The sequence below is a fragment of the Drosophila tropicalis genome, unplaced genomic scaffold (genome assembly GCF_018151085.1).
Source record: "Drosophila tropicalis isolate 14030-0801.00 unplaced genomic scaffold, ASM1815108v1 contig_443, whole genome shotgun sequence".
NCBI classification, from domain to species: Eukaryota; Metazoa; Arthropoda; class Insecta; order Diptera; family Drosophilidae; genus Drosophila; species Drosophila tropicalis.
Genome location: NW_027172907.1, coordinates 7,392,016 through 7,410,706, shown reverse-complemented (window position 1 = coordinate 7,410,706; position 18,691 = coordinate 7,392,016). Strand labels below are relative to the sequence as shown.

Below are 18,691 nucleotides of genomic sequence, written 5' to 3'. Positions count from 1 at the left end.
GACCAAAAGATTACCCAAGGATTATCAAGCGAAAAAAAATATATATAGCATACTTTTTCGGGCATTTATCCCATGCATTGACTGAAAGGAGGCGCTATATCGCTTCTCTGCTGTTTCTGTTCTATTATTTAACTGCTTTCAACTTGACGAAAGTTGCATTGAAAGTCCCCTTTCAACGCCACAGCATCCACAGAGACAGCAGTCGGAAGAGAGTGAGAGAAAGAGAGAGTACGAGGGAGACCACCAACGTGAGGGAAAGAGAAAGCGTTATATATATATAAACATACTTGCATATATATACATTAAATTGAACAAGGAGAGCCAAACTTAAAAATTCTCTCTTCTTGCTCCTTGGCTTGGCCCAAAATAAATAACATCTGACAGCTGCCCCATCAACATCCACATCATCATCATCATCATCATTATCAATAGACATCATCAAGGCAACAGCAACAGCAACAGCAGCAGCAGCAACATCAATAAAGGAGGCACAACATCCAATCTGTCTCTCTCTCTCTCACTCTCCCAATCTCTGTTTCTCTTCTCAGCTATTTAATCTAATCTGAATATTAAAAACTACTCACAAACAACAACAACAACCATCAAGAATAACCAATCAAATTTAATAAAACAAAGAACAAAATGGGTGCCAAAGAAAGTGTCGAGGCAGCCGCCAAAATGAATGCCGATGGCTGGGGTCATGTGGAGGTGTGTATGAAAAAAAAAAAAACAAAAACAAACAACAAAAAAATCTATAGATGATGGAATATTTGTACTCCCAATTCCCCATTGCCCCAACCCCTCAGCACTATCCACCATTCCAAAATCTAATTTAAACTGTATAGGACTAGCGATAAGTTTACCTAAACAACCTCCTCCCCGTAATCTCCTACTCAGCCAAATCTCAGTTCAATCTTTGCCCTAGAGCTATAAGTTCTTAAGGACTCTTGTTGACTAGGTTTCAAACGAATAACATAAAGATATATTTTATTTCTAATACTATTTGGAGTCAATTCGATAAACTTTTGATTGGTGTAAACTCAACTAAGTTTTTACTAAATCTTTGCGTTGGTTTAATACTTTAATCTATAAAGTCTACTGCAGAAATGTGCATTAAGATTCTATCCTTATTGAGTTTGCGATGACTAAACGTTGTATTGCTTCTCTAGAGAATTAATGTGAACTCTTTAACGTGTTATCTGATTTTTTTTGGTCAGCATGGCCAACTTGGTTGCACTTCGAAGTAGAGTGCATCCAACAACACTATATCGTTGCCATCTCGGTCATTAGCATTCTGTTGGTTAACGCAACAACATGTTAAGTGGTTGAAACTTCACCGGCCATGCAGATGGGTGGCTGACTGAACCACAGGGCATCACTTAACTGGCATCTGACTTCAGGGGTTCAAACATCACATATCCATTTGTTTGCATGCTGAATACTGAACCTGTGGTCCCCGAAAGTTGAGGGTCGATTTACTTCCAATTATTCTCAGTTGCCTGCTACGAATTCAAGTACAATTGAGACATTTTGTAGTGGCTCCGAAAATGGTTAATGACAGACGTTTAGTAAGGATAAAATGAGGTTTATTTGTTTTCCTTTCGATTTATGCATGAAAACATTTGAAAATAAGTTTTCGTATCTTAAAGTCATTATATTAAAGTAGCTTTCAATATGTGTTTAAAGAACATCTCGTTGATTACCATTCAAAATGATAACTAATTGTGGTGGAATTCAATAATAAATGAAATCTATTAGATGACCCTTGAGAGAACTGTTTTTTGGCTGTCGTTAACTCAGCTAAGATTTACCATTTTAACTAGACATAATGACATATCAAAGGCATTCCTTAAGATTGCTGTCACTGTGTTTATTCATTCATTGCTGCTGCCAATTTGGTATATATGTATCTATGTGTATATAGTTTCCTAAGTTGATTTCACAAATTTTTAGGTCTCGTTTACCTTTAAAAGCAAAACTGTCAATACATATATTCGATAATGTCATCAACTTGATCATTTAAATCAATTTGTAGCTCATCACCAATACAAAAAGAAAAAAGAATCAACACCAGAAAGGGAGGCAAGCAACTTGTTAAAACAAAAAAGTAAACCAAATTCACAAAGTGACGAATATTTCATACCCTTTTACTCAATTTCATTCTCAGAGAATTAGTAACCGAAATGTTCGGCAGTTCTTTTTAAAAATAGTTTATTTTTATTTAAAGATACAAGTTAATTAGTTAATAAAAGTTAACTCGTTTTTTTTTTTTGGATTTACTAAAATAATGTTCAGACTTTTCGTTTTGAAAAGTGTGAACAACGAATTGTTTAATTCCACTGGAAAATTCTTAAGGAGAGTTTTGTTAACAGTTGGCCAAAAGTTCTCATCTGTAGCTATATTTTGGAAAGTTATATTTTCTTCGTTCCATATTATGAGCAATTTTATTCTGTTATCTTTGATAAGGTATTTTAAATACAACCTGATCACAGTTTTGTAAAGTTATAATGGTTCCAACGAAACATAAGATGGAGATCGAGACTCATTTCATTTCAACAAGTCGTCTGTGATATTCTTTGCTAATCTAAACAGTTCAAACAGACCAGAAATTTCATCTTTGGATGAAAAAAGTTTCTTCGAAATGGATATACTCTCTCTTGCCTTGTGATGTGTTAGGTGTATTCAAAATTGGGCCAGACGTCATCACTTTAATGTCGCCAAGTTCTATGTGTTTTTTTTATAGCATTCTGATGAGATTAAGAATAGAGAGGGGGAAGGAGGGAAGAGAGCCAGGCAGAAGAGATTGCCCAGTGGGTGGATGGGTGTTTGTAGAAATTGAGAGACCTAGTGCCGTTTGATTGATTTTAAAAATACATTTTTGACAACAACACGTGCTGCTTGTGTATAAAAAAGAAAACAACAAACCAAAAAACGCCAACAACAGACGCTGCTGCTTGGTCCACTTAATGATCTGTTTTAGCCTCAGTCTCATTGAGATTGTGAGATATAGACAGAGATATGGGAGATCGCTAGATGTGGGCGCCACACACACCACTTTTTCTCTCTCCCTCTCTCTGTCTCTCTCTCTCTCTCTATTTGTCTCAGAGAGTTTGAATGCGCTTTAAGTTTTCACAGTGGTTTTTCAGTTAGTTGCCGACGAGACGTGCATTTGGAATGTTGTTATTTTTTTCCTCTGTTGTTGTTAGATCTTTTTGCCAGATTTTCCGGTGATCGATAAACAATCTGTTGTTGCTTTTAACGAAAAGCCGGTAAAGGGCAAAAAGAAAACGCGTCGCCGTCGTCGCCTTTGTCGATTGGTAAACAGGTGTCGTTCTCTCACCTCTTTGCTTTTCCTCTCGCGAACCCCCCCTCCTTTGCCCCGTTCGCCACTATCGCTTTAGCATCTCTCTACGGGCCGGTCTCTGTGGTAAATGTTGTAAACAAAAATAGATATAGAATAAGATGATATATAGATATAACAAAAAAAATGTACTTATATCAGGAAATGTGGCCAACATATGGTCTAGACAGAGTCAAAACTGATTTTATATACATATATAAAAAATGTTTTAAAATTAAATTCATATAAATAATAGGCGAACTAACAAATTAGGGGAAAAATCTGCGTGAGGGGAAGAAAAAACGAAATAGAGAATGAATTTTGCATCTAAAGTTTGTGTGTGTGAAAAGCCCAAGAGAGAATTCTCTATAAAACTTTAAAGATTTGTATTTGAGGTTGAGTTTTTCCTGTTGTTGACACCTACACGAAATGTTTTCCCCTCCCCCTCAAATGTGAGAAAAAAAAAGAGGTGCAAGTAATACCTGCCTGCACTTTTGGCCACAGACAGACCGAAACATCGATGCTTGAACTCGCTTCATTTGGTCGCTTGGCTGGCTTGGCCTGCCGTTCGCACCTCTTGCAACTTTATTATGATCTCGCGCGCTGGTGGCGTGGGTTGTTTCAACAATTATTATTATTGCCTAATGGCTCGGATTCAAGTTCAAAATGTGGCCACAAAATAACAGACAAGAAAAAAAAATTGGAAAACAAATTGAAAAAAATATGCGGGTATTAAGTTATGCCAAGGCTTTTGCTTAATGTGAAATGTCTATTGATTTTCATCGAATGGCTAGACCTTGCTTAAACGCGATTTATTTCGTGCCTCAAATACTTAATTCAATGTACCCTTCAATTTGATATTTATCTATATTTTGAATCTCTTTGACTGTAATTTTGAAAGCAAAAGCAAGTTGAAAATATCAACTTTTTAACAATTAAAGGCATTTGATTTATGCATTAGTATAAATATAAACATACTAACTATTTTCACAGTGCATATGTGAAGTTTTCTTTTGAGTTTATAATCAAAATTCATAGATCGATGAGTGATAAAAGAAACAAGTTGAAAAATAAATTTCATTGATATCTCAAAATCTTCCAAAATGAAGGCTTCTTCCTCCTTTATGTTAAAAATGAATTGATCACTGAGTTGAATTGAAGATTCAGTATGAAGGTACTTTTATCCATACATTTTGAATCACATCAATAAGATGTTTTAATACAACTTTCGTCCTTCTTTGCCTATGTCAGTAATAAACTCTTTAACTTTCTTATATAGACTTCTTAGGCCTAGCTTTTACTTTTACTAAAAACAATCTAAATAATACACTTTTTAAGACGAAAATCATGATTTTTCGATTATACACCCCCTAAAAACATTTTTTAAATCAATCCCTATGATTATTCTTATCAAAGTCAGCAAAATTTGGATTGGAAATAAAGATTTTATAGAAATTAAGTTAAAAAGTGAACAGATCTTATTATTATTATTATTATTATTATTATTATTATTATTATTATTATTATTATTATTATTATTATTATTATTATTATTATTATTATTATTATTATTATTATTATTATTATTATTATTATTATTATTATTATTATTATTATTATTATTATTATTATTATTATTATTATAAGTATAGTATATAGTTGTAAACTATCAACCTAACTGTATTTTACAAGCACTGGCAACTAAGGCCTTCGGCTTATGAACAGTTCTTATTTAGTAATTTATTTTTAAAAGCTTCTTTTTATTTTCTATCAAATTAAATTATCATGAAATTATTTTCTAATCAATTGTAATTTTCTCCAGCTTATATCTAGTCAAGGACTAAACAATAGTTGTTTATATTCTTTTGAGAAATCCTTTTAGCCTAAAATTGAAATTCTTCATCAAAATACAAACTTTTCTAGGCAAAATCTAAGAAATTCTAAGAATTCAAAAAATTTAAACTAACATGGCTAAAATTATACCCAAAAGATAATTTAAGTTGAGCTTATTCTCAAATAATTTGCTAAATTACTTTAAAACTAAAGTAAAGCTCTAGTTCTTGGGTTAATAATTCAAGTATCAATTAGAATATTGGAATATTTTAGTATCTAGGTTAATAGGCATAAAAGTTGTAAAATACGAACAAAACCAAATGAAATTGAATTTGGTGTGAACTTTTTATTGATGATTTCTCTTATACATTGTTTGTTTTATTTGTTTAAATTTTTACAGCGTGGAAGTCGCTACCACGGCCATCGGCATAATCAACGCTCCCAGTCGCTAAATCGCGGACAGGCGCTCTCTCAGGCGGATGTAAGCGGCATGTGGTGACATCGGGGTGCCTCTGGTAAAGGTAGGTACTCGCATTTCAATCTCTCTTACTCTCAATCTATAATTGAATTCTGGTTTGGTAGGATCTGCGGCAGGCTGTGCCAATTGCGCCATGGGTAACAAATTGAGCTGCTCCTGTGCCCCATTGATGCGCAAGGCCTATCGCTATGAGGATTCACCTTGGCAGAGTTCCAGACGTCGTGATGGCCATCTATTGAGGTGAGTGTGTGTTATAGCCCCCTTTCTCCCGCCCCAGCCACCCCACTCAGCCCTAGAGCACAAGAGGAATAAAGAAATCCCAATTTAGTTGACTCTTTTGTGTTGTGCCTATAACTGAAAATTCAATTCGCTAACTTTCGATAACTAATTGTGTTCTTCTTTATCTGATTTTTCTTTTCGTAACCAAAAATCCAAATCAAAAAAAAAAAAAAAATAATAAAAACCACACAACCAACTACAACAACAACAACTAAATATGCCTTCCGCCTTCAACTTTAACTACTACAACAACAACAACCAACCAACCAATCAACAACAACAACAACAACCAACAACAACTTTCCTCTACCTTCCCCCCAACAACAACAACAACATCAACAACTACAACAAAATTTGCACAAAAATTGGATAAAAATATATATTTTCCAATCACAAATCAAATCAAATACAACCGACAAAACAAAAAAAAAAAAAAATCAATTCAATTCAATTCAAATCAAATCTACAACAACAAAAATCAATCAATCTTCTTGTTTAATTTAAATTAATGAACCCAAGTTCGTTCAGGTTGTGGGCTGAGGTCTTCCATGTATCGGCTAGCGGAGCCGGCACCGTTAAATGGCAACAAGTATCTGAAGATTTGGTTCCTGTCAATATCACCTGCATTCAAGATTCACCCGAATGCATATTCCACATCACCGCCTATAATAGTCAGGTGGATAAGATCTTAGATGTGAGACTTGTTCAACCAGGTGAGTGTCGACGATCTTAACAACATATCGATTCTAAATCACTTACACTTGCACTTCTCCATCCTCTTTTATTGTGTATCTGCTATGCCACAGGCACACGCATTGGTCAGGCCTCGGAATGTTTTGTCTATTGGAAGGATCCCATGACAAATGATACTTGGGGCTTAAATTTCACTTCCCCTATTGATGCCAAACAGTTTCGCGAATGCTGTGTAAGTATTCTCTTACAGTTTCTTTCCATTTTTTTTTTGGCCAGTCACAAGACAAAAAAAAAAAAAAACAAAAATTTTAAAAGCCAAGAAATTTCAAAAAAAGCAACAACAAATTCTAATTCACCCAAATCAAAATCCAAAAATGAGAATCAAATTTGCTACGAAAAAAAAAACCAAAAGAAAAAAAAAACGATAACCTTTACCTAAATACCTCAGTTACCACCCATTCACCAAAAACAAAAAGAAAAAACAAATCAAACGAGAACTAAAAAAAGAAAAAGAAGAAGCAATTATCAATTTACTTACTTACACTTAGTTAAAATCCTTCCCTTCCAATGATACAAAAATACACCACAAAAACATCGACAAACATTTATCGAGAACAAGATGAAGATGATGACAAAAACGACCACGACGATGATGATGATGATGATCATAATGACTATGCTGAACTCTGACATTCATCTAATCATTGTTGTAACTCCTATTCATAGTCACATCTACACACACACACACACACGCGCAGACATACACCAACCCACATACCTTTAAACACGACTTTTTCGAAAATATCCAGATTTTATATCAATTCCTTCTAATTAGTTTCCAAAACGAAAGAAAAAAAAAAAACGATCGAAAATTGTTGAAAAACTTTTACTTTGGGCTTAGTTTTTTGTCGTCTTGTTTTCGATTGGTTTCTCATTTGTTTTTCTCGTATATATACATATATATCAATCTGGCAAAAGTTAAGTATTTTGTATTATGTAGTGTAGTATCCTATATCATTTTTATCTTTTTTCTCTCAACAAAGTAGTTACTTAACAACATTAGCATACAAATACATTCACACATTAACACACACACACAAACTCAGAACACACGATGAACGATCTTAAATCATTTAAATTCAAATCAAAGATCCAAACTATCCTTCTTGAGGTTGCCACAAGGATTGTAAAGAACCCTCACCCTCACAAGGACTACTTTCCAAAAGCGCGTCTTTAATTCCTTATGATTACCTTGGATTGTACTTAGCCTTTATTCATATCATAATGATTGATAGTCCTCTGAAGGACTACGCATAACTTTCTACTTCTCTAGTATTTACTTTGGCGATACTATAATTAAGTTTAATAAAATGCCGATACATATGTACCTACATATGTATGTTCAATATCAAAATAGGTCTTTACCTATTACCAAATTCCTATTAGACAAAATTGAAAATTGGAAAGTTGAACAAGGTGTTCGATCGACTCGTGTATTTGATACAGACAGACAACATACGCACACTTGCATATTTATACTCTTTAGTCAAACACTCGCTACTCGTTACTCGCTACTCGCCATTCTTCGTAAGAATACATGACAAAAAATGAAGAAAAATACATTAAAATTCCACAAAAAAAAAAAAAAAAAAAACCAACAAAAAAAAAACCTATCTTGGACTAGCCGTCTAATGAATCGTTTTCGTTTTTCTTTCTTCTTACTTTTTGCGCCTCATTTTGTTGCAGGTATCTTACATTGTAAAAAAATACGTTAGTATCGCTTCATGCCTTCCTCTCTTTTCGATATAAAATACATGCATTACGTACATAATCTACATATAGATTACCTAAGTTTCTTATTTTATTTTGTTTCCATAAATATATATATAAATGTTGTTCTCACTTCCTTCCGCCAAAAGAGATAAACGCAAAAAGAAAAACAAAAAAAAAAAAAAAAAAACGAAATGCAGAAATCCGAGGCAACTCCAGAATCAAAAGTGAAAGAACAACAGATTTCATCATCTATTATTATTATTATTATTGTTATTATTATTATTATTATTATTCTTATTAGTGTAGATCTCTCTATCTCTCTGTATATCCCTTCGATGGGCATGATCACCTCTCTATCACTAACAGAGTCTCTAAGTGTTGTCTATTTCTATTTCCTTTTCACTCTATATGTGTGCCTTCACCTATATTAAAAAATCTCCTACAAATTCTCCTCCTATGACCCACGCTCGCTCACCTACGCTGACTCTTTATATATATACATATATCTGAATCGAAGAACTTTATCTAACTAAAAGAGAATACAAACTTCATTCCAATGTAAAGTTAGGAACAAAACACATACCTACACACACACACACACACACACACAGACACACAAACACACAGGGACAAAGACACCCGCACACAACCCACTAAAATTTGTTAAATGTATTTATATTATATATACTTTCATTTCTTTTTCTCTCTTCTAAATCATTTTTCGAAATCATTCTCGAAACACGACAACAAATTCAAAAATTCGTTTCAAAAACAACAACAACAACAAAAAAAAAATTAATAATAATAATAATAATGTTTCATTTTTAAAATGCATTTCATTTGATCCAAAACAAAAAAAAAAAAAACCAAACAAAAAAATTTGAAAATGTAAAAAATTGAAAAAAAAAATTACACAAAAAACTTAACAAAATAACACACGACTTTATCTCTATCTTTCTAAACTAAATGAAATCTAACTGTCCCCCTTTAACCCTAACAAAAAATAAAACTTATTTTATTTAACTTACTTTTTCTATGTATAACAAAAAACCAAAAAAAAAAAAAAAAAAATCTTTTTTATATTTACTTTTGCATTTTGTATGAACAAAACAAATCGAAAACAAAAACCTAAAAAAAAAAATATTTTTCTTTTATGGCAATTTTCAATTGTATATTGACTGATTAATTGATTCACTGATTGATTGATATGATGGATGTTTCCTACCAATATATATATATATATATATATATATATATATATATATATGTGTGTGTATATATATATATGTTTATAATGATGAAATGCAAAAGAAAAACGCCAAACGCTTTAAAACAATCGCACGTATCCTGTACTACAATACCGTTACCTATCCCCTACAAACCGTTAACGATGATGAGCCCTAAAAATCCCAGAAATTATCCCCAAATATCCCAAAAGCAAACTATATACATATGTCTATATAGAGATCCCAATATCCAATCCTAACCCAGTGGGCGGTTTTTTTTGAAAATTTGATGAGAACTTTCAAAGATCAAGTAACAACAAAACGAAAATGAGCGAAAATCATACATATAAATATATTGAATAGATTTATCAGAGAATTTAGTAATATTCTTGTAAGAAAAAGGTTTCTAAAACCCCCAAATACCAACAACAACAACAACAACAAGAAGAACAAATACAAGAACTACAATAACATAGCGCACACAAAGGCTTACAATAAATAATGATTAAATGTTTCAAAACGAATTCAACGAAACAGGCAATGAAATCAAATCAGATACGAATCAAAAAGTAACCGATTACTGCTACTATTACCTATAGATTAGCGCCAAGCGCTAGCTTATCAAAAAGCAAATATACCTATTTTCACTATATATTCTTCCTATTACATGTATATGTATATATATGTATGTATGTATATAACATAAGGCAAAATCCTGAAGCTACTTGTTGTATTGTATAATTGCATAAGTGTGAAATTCTTCTTAGAAACAAAAAGAAAATCCCGAAAAAACCAACTCTATACGTAAACTACTATCCTACTACTAATATAAAACTATTGTAAAACCAATTTAAAGACAAACAAACACCAAGGCTTTCTTCCTTTTTAAAGCGCACTTCTGTCACAAATTGCACTATATATACTCTATATATATTCTACTTAATAGAAAATAGAAAACCACCTTACACAAAGGCAAAAGAAAAAGTACTTGAATATTTTCGCCTAGGCTTGCCTTGCATTGGGCATTCTAAATAATAGATATGTACATATATAGATATATATACATATATTTGAAAGTATATATATATATGTATGTATAGAAGAGAAACAAGAGGCAGGAGAGACAGGAGACAAAGGAATTAGAGAAAGAGAGGAGAGAATAGAAAGAGAGAACCGCACACCTTGTACCTTGTTATCCCAATCAACTAACCTAATGATAGTGCGACGTTTTACAGTCGCCTTCTTTCAAATTTTCACGAAAGGCCTCGTCGTCGTATTCCCTGAAATTGGATCCACCCGGTGGTGGTGGTGGCGGCGGCGGTGGTAAAAGCGGCGGCGGCAAAGTGAAGGCCAAACGAAAGCCGCTAAGTACACCGGCATCGCCGTCGCGCGTTCGCCAAGAGCCCCAGTGCACCTGCATGTCCGCCGAGCAATATGCGCGCCTGAGAACCGATCCACGTGTTAGAGGTGAGAACAAAAACAAATATCCAAAAAAAACAATACCAAAATACATATATATGAATCACAAATAAATGCAAAAAAAAAAAAACCAAAACTCGGTTACTTCCCTACGTTTTACGTTGGTCTTGTTATTATTTTTAAGTTCACTTTTTCCCAAAAATAATAAAATATATTTAGAGATATATTACAAATGCAACAAATACAGAGCTTTAGAAACATTAGGTTATACCCCCCCCCTTTAAAAACCCCCTCCAAAACCCAACCACAATCAAAATAAATAAATATCCAACAAAATGAATGAGAAGAAAGAAAAAAAGAAATACGTCCACCGCGCCTCGCCCCCATCAAACTCATCGCCATCATATTCATTGCAGGTTCATCCACTTTGCCGCGTAATGTCGGCTCTCACAGAATCACCGATGTTGACGGCGGTCAACAGCAGCAACAGCAGCAACAACAACAACAGCAGCTCCAACAACAAGGAAAAGTTGTTAGTGCCGTCAGCAGCACTTCGCTATACGATAATGTAGCCCCAGGTGTGGGTCCAATAGGTCAAGGCGGTGGTGAGTGAGACACACACACACACAGACACACACACACACATTAAAACTCATTATCACTTTTGTGACAAATTGACATCTTTCTTTTCTTTTACACACATACACACACACACGAATTTTATAGACACTTTGCAACGCCAAATGAAAGGACAAGGACCGGATGGCTCAATGGGCGTTTCAAATGCCGGTGTTAATACAAATACACCTGGCGTTATTGTAACTGGCGTTGGCAGTGGCTCTGATATGTGCTCACAGAATCATGTGGGATCACAGGTGGGCAGCGATGATCCTGGCACTTGTCAAATGGATATGGATCTATCGAAAAACGAAGGCACACAAGTTGGTGGCGGCTTGCATCAGAGTGTGGGCACTTGTACATCCTCCTCCTCGAAATCAACTGGCACACGCACTAAGGACTTTGGCGATGATATGGTTAGTTAAAGATAAAGATAGTTAGTATAAGTTAGTGTATATAGTAAATGTGTAAACTTGATTTAATTGAAACTACAATATTTGCAGAGGGTAAAGGAACTCACCCGCACACACACACACACACACAGACTAATTACTCTTACTCTCTCTCTCTCTCTCTCTCTGTGTATGTCTGTTTGCTCATGCCACTTTTCTCTCTGTCTCTTTGCTCTATTGTACTCTCTGTTAGACACGCGATGCGCACTCGCACGACATGCACCAGCACAACGTAATCAACAATAATACACGCCGCAAAACCAAGAGCACCGAGGACATGAATGTCGATACTAGCACATTGAAACGCATGTTAAAACCGATGCCCAGCACCGAGAGCCCGGTTACCTCACCCGAGATGGGGCGACGACGTTACAACTATTATAATGCGAATGCAGCCCAGACTTTGGGGCCACAGCACATGATGCATCAACATGGTGGTGGCATGATGGGTGCTGGCGGCGGCATGATGGGCGGCATGGGCGTAGCCGGCGTCGGCGGTGGACATCACGTCATGAATAACAATACAATGGGTCGTGCCAGTAGTCAGTCGTCGCGATTCTCTGGATCAAGGTGGGCTAATCAAAAACGATTTGCTTTGTTCTTTTATTTATTTTGATTGTTTTGCCGTTCTTCCTGTTGATTGTGTAGATCTTCTCATGAAATTGGTCGCGGCTATCCGCCACGCAATCTCTACTTGGAGTTGGAGCGTGAGCGTAGTTGCATTGAGGGTTCACCACCCTCGGATAATGTCATGTTTGATAATCAATGTTATGCCACAACGCCAAGCTCCAGCAATGGTAATTCCGATCAGGATCAATCGTATGGTGGAGGACAACAGCAATCTGGTCCCGGACAGCAGCAACAGCAGCAGCAACAGCAACAACAGCAGCCACAGCCACGCTCGCGCCATCAGCATCATCATGGACAGGCACCAAATGTAACACCAACACCAGGAAGTCCCACATCCCGTCTGCTGCTCGAATATGAAATGCATCTTAGAAACACTCTGGCCAAGGGCATGGATGCCGAATCCTATAGTTTGCACACATTTGAGGCACTTCTTTCGCAGAGCATGGAGAATCTGGGTGAGTTTACTCAATTTGGTTTTTGCTTTTTTGTTTTGGTTTCGTTAGCGATTTTTAAAAACTTTTCCCCCTTTTTTCGAAAGTAATAAACCTTCCCTCACTCTGAACAACAAAATAAAAACAAAAAAGAAATTTCGTTCTAGTTGTTGTTGTACCACCCACTAGCGGAACGTTTTTCGTTTAATTTTCGTTCCTTTTTCTCTGTTTTTCTCTGTTTTTTTTTTTGTTAATTCCATTTTCTTTCGTCCACCTAATCGAATTTTTAATTAGCTTTGTTTCAACTTGTCAATTTCGGTTGGAATTAATCAAGTCAGCGAATTGTTCACACAACGTGTGGATATTCCAGTGGGTGATAATCTGATTACACAGCACACTAGCCTGACAATGGGTGTGTGGGTGGCTGGTGTCTGTGTGTGTGCTTAGCCGGCAATGTGTGCGCCAAGAGATAGAGATAGCAAAAGAATTCAAAGGATTTTAAGCTGCAAAAAAAAAAAAAAAACACCATAAAGCGGATAGAGAGCAAAGGGAATTATAATATTTTAAATTTTTCGTTTATTTATTTGAAATTTAATTTCGTTGTCGGTCGACGATTCGTTCTGTTTCGAAAAGCGAACCTTTGCATACTTTAGGGGGAAAAGATTTCACATTTTACATTTACTGGCTCGATGTTACAGTTTAAACTTGTTTACTAAACTTATTCTCAGATTCTGAAAAGAAATTTTATTGATTTTCAAGCCCAATTAGTTAGAGATTTGATAATTAAATTTTAAAACCAATAACTTATATTTTTATGTTGGTGTGTTGACTACTTTTAGGATCATTTTTTGGGCGCAATTTCGACTCAAATCTAAAAAGTTTAATCTTAGTTCTTGATATTCACTTTGCAAATCGAAGGATTGAAACAATTTTTTATTAAATTTTTGATTGATCAATTACTTTTTGAATCTCTCCTTATGTTTTTCTTTTTAAAGTCATGCCGTTTCTTAGAGGTTCCAAATAGGCTTCTCCTTCTTCTACTTAGCTTAAAGTCCTGCTTAAACATTCTGCTTATCCTATATAATATGTATATCGTCCATCAATTATTTCCTATATACTTTCTAAACTATTTCTTTCGCAACAACGATTCATACGCATTAACATTTCTATTAATATTTTAATGTCAAACGCAAGAAACAATTTCAATTCGAATATAATATATATACATTTATGCTAAAAATCATAAAATCCACAAATCAAAAATCTATATATCACAAAATCAAAATGCTCTCCACCACTGACATATATCACCACTACAACAACAACAACTACTACTACTACTACTACTACTAAACCACAACCACCACGAACAACAACAAACATCATCAGAATTCGCTGAAAGCCTACCAGGATCAACACAGCGCAGCCCATATCCACTACGTAGGCGTAAGTAGTTCCATTTCAAAAATGAATGCACGCAACTATCTTAATGTCTTTATCGTATATCTTGTTTTTTATACTTTTATCTATCAGTTAATAAGCTGTTGGCTTACCATTAGTTTTACATGTTAGCAGCATTTTGAAATTTACTAATTAAATGATTGATTTCTTTTTTAGCCAATGCCAAATCGTCAACCTTACCTTTGCCACCACATCGACCCTTGTCAACAATTAGGGACAAGGAACGCGATCGTGATCGCGATGGCTACTATAGTGATCGAAATGAATTGATACGTGAGCGTGAGCGCGAAAGGGATCGTGGTTATCTATCGGATCACAATGCTAGGTATTTCGAACTATCATTGGTACTTTATTTTATAAACTTTGCATTAATTTGACTTGTTTCTTGCAGTTTCTCGAATTCTCGTTGCGCCTCTTGCATTGGGGAATCGGCTCGCGCTCAATGGTTCCGTCATTCGGATGGTTGGCGTTCGGGTAGCTCTACTATTGGTTCCGGTTCCGGTCATGGCATGATGACCCAACAAGTTCCTGGCTCTGGGCACAAACGTTCTCCCTGGGATTCGTTGCCCTCGTTGCGTCAGGATAGCAGTTTAAATGATTCGGGCTATAAGAGTGCCCGTGCTGATTCATTAGAGCAACGGTATGTCAAATATTGAAATTGAAATACCAAATTATATTTGTAATTGATGCCCTTTGTATTCTCATTTTGCAGTGCTGAGTTTATACGTCAGGATAGCTTGCGTTCGGAGTATTTAAGTGATCGTGATTCGCGCTATGGAATTGTACAACAGGCCTCTATTGAGAGCACTGATTCGCGCATGTGTTATCTCACTTCGTCAGAGGTAAGTGAACGTTTTCAACAAGCTGATGCCCTTACGTTATATATATTCATTTGAAATATCATTAAATTATACCAAAGTCAGGAAACTTGTCCGTTTTCAAGTCAGCAAGGCAAAGTCAAATAAGTAGAGAAGCCTAAATATTTACAGATCCCTTTACTCGAAGATGGGCCCCTAGTATCTCTAAATTCTAAACGTTATTACTAAATAACAAAGATCATAGCGTAATAGTTATAGAACCAAGACTAAAAGTGATTTAACTTAAGTTTAATAGCACATAGAATATCTTTTCATTCATTTACGGAAAATTATAATCCTGCATAAAGCACAGAAATAGCAAAAATCTTCTAAATGAATCTCTGAATATAATCGTTAGTCGTTAATAATGATAGATCAAAATTCTCCATGTCATCTATATTAAAAATGCCTTATAAATGCATATCCTATATCCAACGATTGCAGGACAATCATTTACGTATTACACATTTTTCATAGAAGCCTAAAAGCACACTACACAAAATTAATAGTACAAACTAGTTTGATTTGAGCTAAGTGTAATGTAGAAGACTCAATGAATCGTTTCAAAATCTTTTATTTTTATCCATTATTGATTTTAAACTAAAGTCGATTAAATGAAAGAATTGGCTATAAAACAAATTGAAAAGTATCGATTAAATGAAAGAATTGGCTATAAAACAAATTGAAAAGTATCACATTAAATATTTCATATGGACTCTGGCAAAAGTAAACTATTAATTATTCAAGGACAACAAAGTAATAATTTCATAAATAAATAACTAGTTGTCAATATTTTCTAACTGCAATTTTGCTTATATTGAAAAAAGACATATTTCTTCTTTTGGACAAATGTCACCATTAAAATGTCCAAAAAGCATCCATCATCCAGAAGCAGCAGCAGCAGCAGCAGCGACAGTGACAGCATCCTCAACCCCCATTTTCCATTTCTTTCTGCCGAATTGAAGAGAAGCAAAGACTCTTTCCTTTCATTTTCCTCCTTTTTTTTGGACCTACCCTTCTGTAACACTATGTTGTGCTATTAATAGAGGCATACTGGCAACTGGGTCAACCAGTTAGAAGAGAACTCTACCTGCCCGCCCGTTTGTTGAAAAGCTTAACAGCAAATGTTGGCTCTTCCCATACATCTGTTACAGTCTCTGTTATTCACTCATACAGCACTCGTACATACCTATATATATATATAAATATATATATATTTTATATAGTACATTTATATATATATATATATATATATGGAGGAATATAACAAAAAGAAATACAAAAAAAAAAGTGGAGGGAAAGTCAACTACGGCATTTGGCATAAATGATATTTTTAGGCCTTCGTCTTTGCTACCCCTAGCTGTACCTCTAGCTTTGCCATCAACATCATCATCTACCATCGTCCCCTGCCATCTCATCCCTACTAGCTGTAGCAAAAGAACTCTCGACGAAAGCCTGACCCAGTTTACGTTGATTAAAAACAAACTAACACACAAACACACCAATACAAAGAGACGTTTGCCTACATTTTGGTGTATATTTGTAACTCCCTAAAGATAATGCCAAAGCCGGCTTTAGTTGGAGGGCGTGGCTTAACCCCACACACACACACACCCACACATGTGTGGGTATATGAAAATAATTGCCAACTTGCCAATTTGAAAGCCCGAAAAATTTTTCGCCTTGACACTAATGAGGCTTCCGCTTTCATCTAAAAACTCCCAGCCAAGCAGACGTGCTACCCAGTTTCGCTCTTAAGTGTTGCCCTGTCTCTTCCTCCTGCCCCCACCCGCTCCATTTTGTAAGCTTGCGATGTAACACATCATTTGGCTGCTTGCAATTGTCTACTCTTCCATTGTTACACTGACACATAATTCGACAAAAATATCCTTTCTCCGTCCTCACTGTATCGCTCTCTCTCTCCATAACCTCCTTTTCCAGCATGCCTTAAGCGGCGCATGCGCTCTCTCTTCCATACTCTTTTGCTCTCGCTTACTCTCTTCTTGGTCGGGGGCTTGGGCTTACCTTTGGGTTAGCTTTCGCAGCAGCTTCCAGAGTAAAGCTTTCCCATTGCTTACAGCTTCGGTGGTTCTCTATCTTCGTGCCTCTAGCTGCTGCTTTTGCTGGTGCTGCTGCCGCTGCTCCTGCTGCTACGACGGTTTCTGCTGCTGCTGCTGCTGTTGACGTTCGGACCGACTGTCATTGCGCGCTGCTGCTGTTTTGCTTATAGTGTTGCGCTACAAAAATTTTTCATAATCAACTAAAAAATTTACGCATGTGTGTGTGTGTGTGTGCGGTTGTTTAACAAAAAATAAATAAATAAAAAAAGAAGACAACCAAAAAAGAATAACAATCGAAAACAAAAATTCATTAAAAAAAGGAAAATCCACACACACAAAATATTTGCCTTAAACAACAAAAAGAAGCCTGCAAAATCAGTTCACAATCCCTGAAAATTGTGTATAAACGAAAGTTTCTTTTTTTTTTTAGTGTTATTTAAAGAAAAGAACGAAAAAAAAAAGTGGAGAAAGCAAAGGAAAGGCAAGGCAAGAAAGAAAGGAATATTCAACAACGACCAGAAACAGAAACAGCAGCAGCTGCAGTAACTGCAATTTTGCTATCTCTCTTGCACTTACTCGCTCACCAACTCTCTCGCTCTCTCTTTCTCTGCCTGAGCGCTAGCTCTCGCTCTCTCTTCCTGTCTATTTCGCGCTCGCTGAAAAGTATGCAATGCAATGTTAGCGTGCGTACGTGTGCATGTGTGTGTGTTTGAGTGTGTGTGAAAAATTACTGTTTATATATGAATTTGATTATAACCAGAAGCAGCAGCAGCGCCAACGTGTTCTAGTGCAAAAAAAAAAAAAATATATATAGACTAACTTTACGACGACAATAAGCAACAATAATAAATAAATAAATAACATCGTAAGCCATAAAATAACCAGGCTAAGAACGAAAAAAAAGAAGACCAAAAGCAATGTAAGCAAATGCACAAATCACAGTGGGTCAACCTACGATTAAGCCTACTCTCTCATTGTCATCATCATCATCATCATCATCATCATTGTCGTCGTCGTTCTCATCATGCTCATACTTCTTCTCATCTATGGTAGGAAAAGGCGATTTCAATTAGGCTAAATCCCAATGTCCAGAATAACAATAATAAAGAAAACCTCGGCACCAGCAACAACAACAACGACA

The 18,691-nt window shown here is 35.5% G+C and overlaps 2 protein-coding genes across 13 annotated transcripts in view; both read left to right on the top strand.

Moving 5' to 3' along the window:
• Positions 1-642: 642 nt before the first annotated feature.
• Positions 643-5,765, top strand: LOC137574330 (uncharacterized). The gene is made up of 3 exons (XM_068286606.1): positions 643-708; positions 5,574-5,694; positions 5,756-5,765. Exons 1-2 carry the CDS (start codon positions 643-645, stop codon positions 5,670-5,672), a joined length of 165 nt encoding a protein of 54 aa, XP_068142707.1. The 3' UTR covers positions 5,673-5,694; positions 5,756-5,765.
• sif (still life) overlaps positions 5,762-18,691 on the top strand; it is a 101,891-nt gene continuing 88,961 nt past the window's right edge. For 3 of the 12 annotated variants that reach the window (XM_068286602.1, XM_068286601.1, XM_068286597.1), the window contains exons 1-11: positions 5,762-5,891; positions 6,450-6,643; positions 6,737-6,855; positions 10,858-11,089; positions 11,458-11,646; positions 11,768-12,075; positions 12,305-12,681; positions 12,760-13,196; positions 14,790-14,958; positions 15,025-15,273; positions 15,346-15,475. In XM_068286602.1, the coding sequence (XP_068142703.1) occupies positions 5,785-5,891; positions 6,450-6,643; positions 6,737-6,855; positions 10,858-11,089; positions 11,458-11,646; positions 11,768-12,075; positions 12,305-12,681; positions 12,760-13,196; positions 14,790-14,958; positions 15,025-15,273; positions 15,346-15,475 (2,511 nt within the window). In that variant the 5' untranslated portion in view covers positions 5,762-5,784. Of the gene's footprint in view, positions 5,892-6,449; positions 6,644-6,736; positions 6,856-8,369; positions 8,394-10,842; positions 11,090-11,457; positions 11,647-11,767; positions 12,076-12,304; positions 12,682-12,759; positions 13,197-14,561; positions 14,619-14,789; positions 14,959-15,024; positions 15,274-15,345; positions 15,476-18,691 lie in introns of all 12 variants that reach the window. The other 9 variants (XM_068286598.1, XM_068286599.1, XM_068286592.1 and 6 more) reach the window with 9 other exon arrangements.

Coding starts and splice junctions, on each gene's coding strand:
- LOC137574330 (XM_068286606.1), top strand. CDS start 643: ATGGGTGCCAAAGAAAGTGTCGAGGCAGCCGCCAAAATGAATGCCGAT. Junction 709..5,573: donor ATGGCTGGGGTCATGTGGAG/GTGTGTATGAAA, acceptor AAATTTTTACAG/CGTGGAAGTCGCTACCACGG.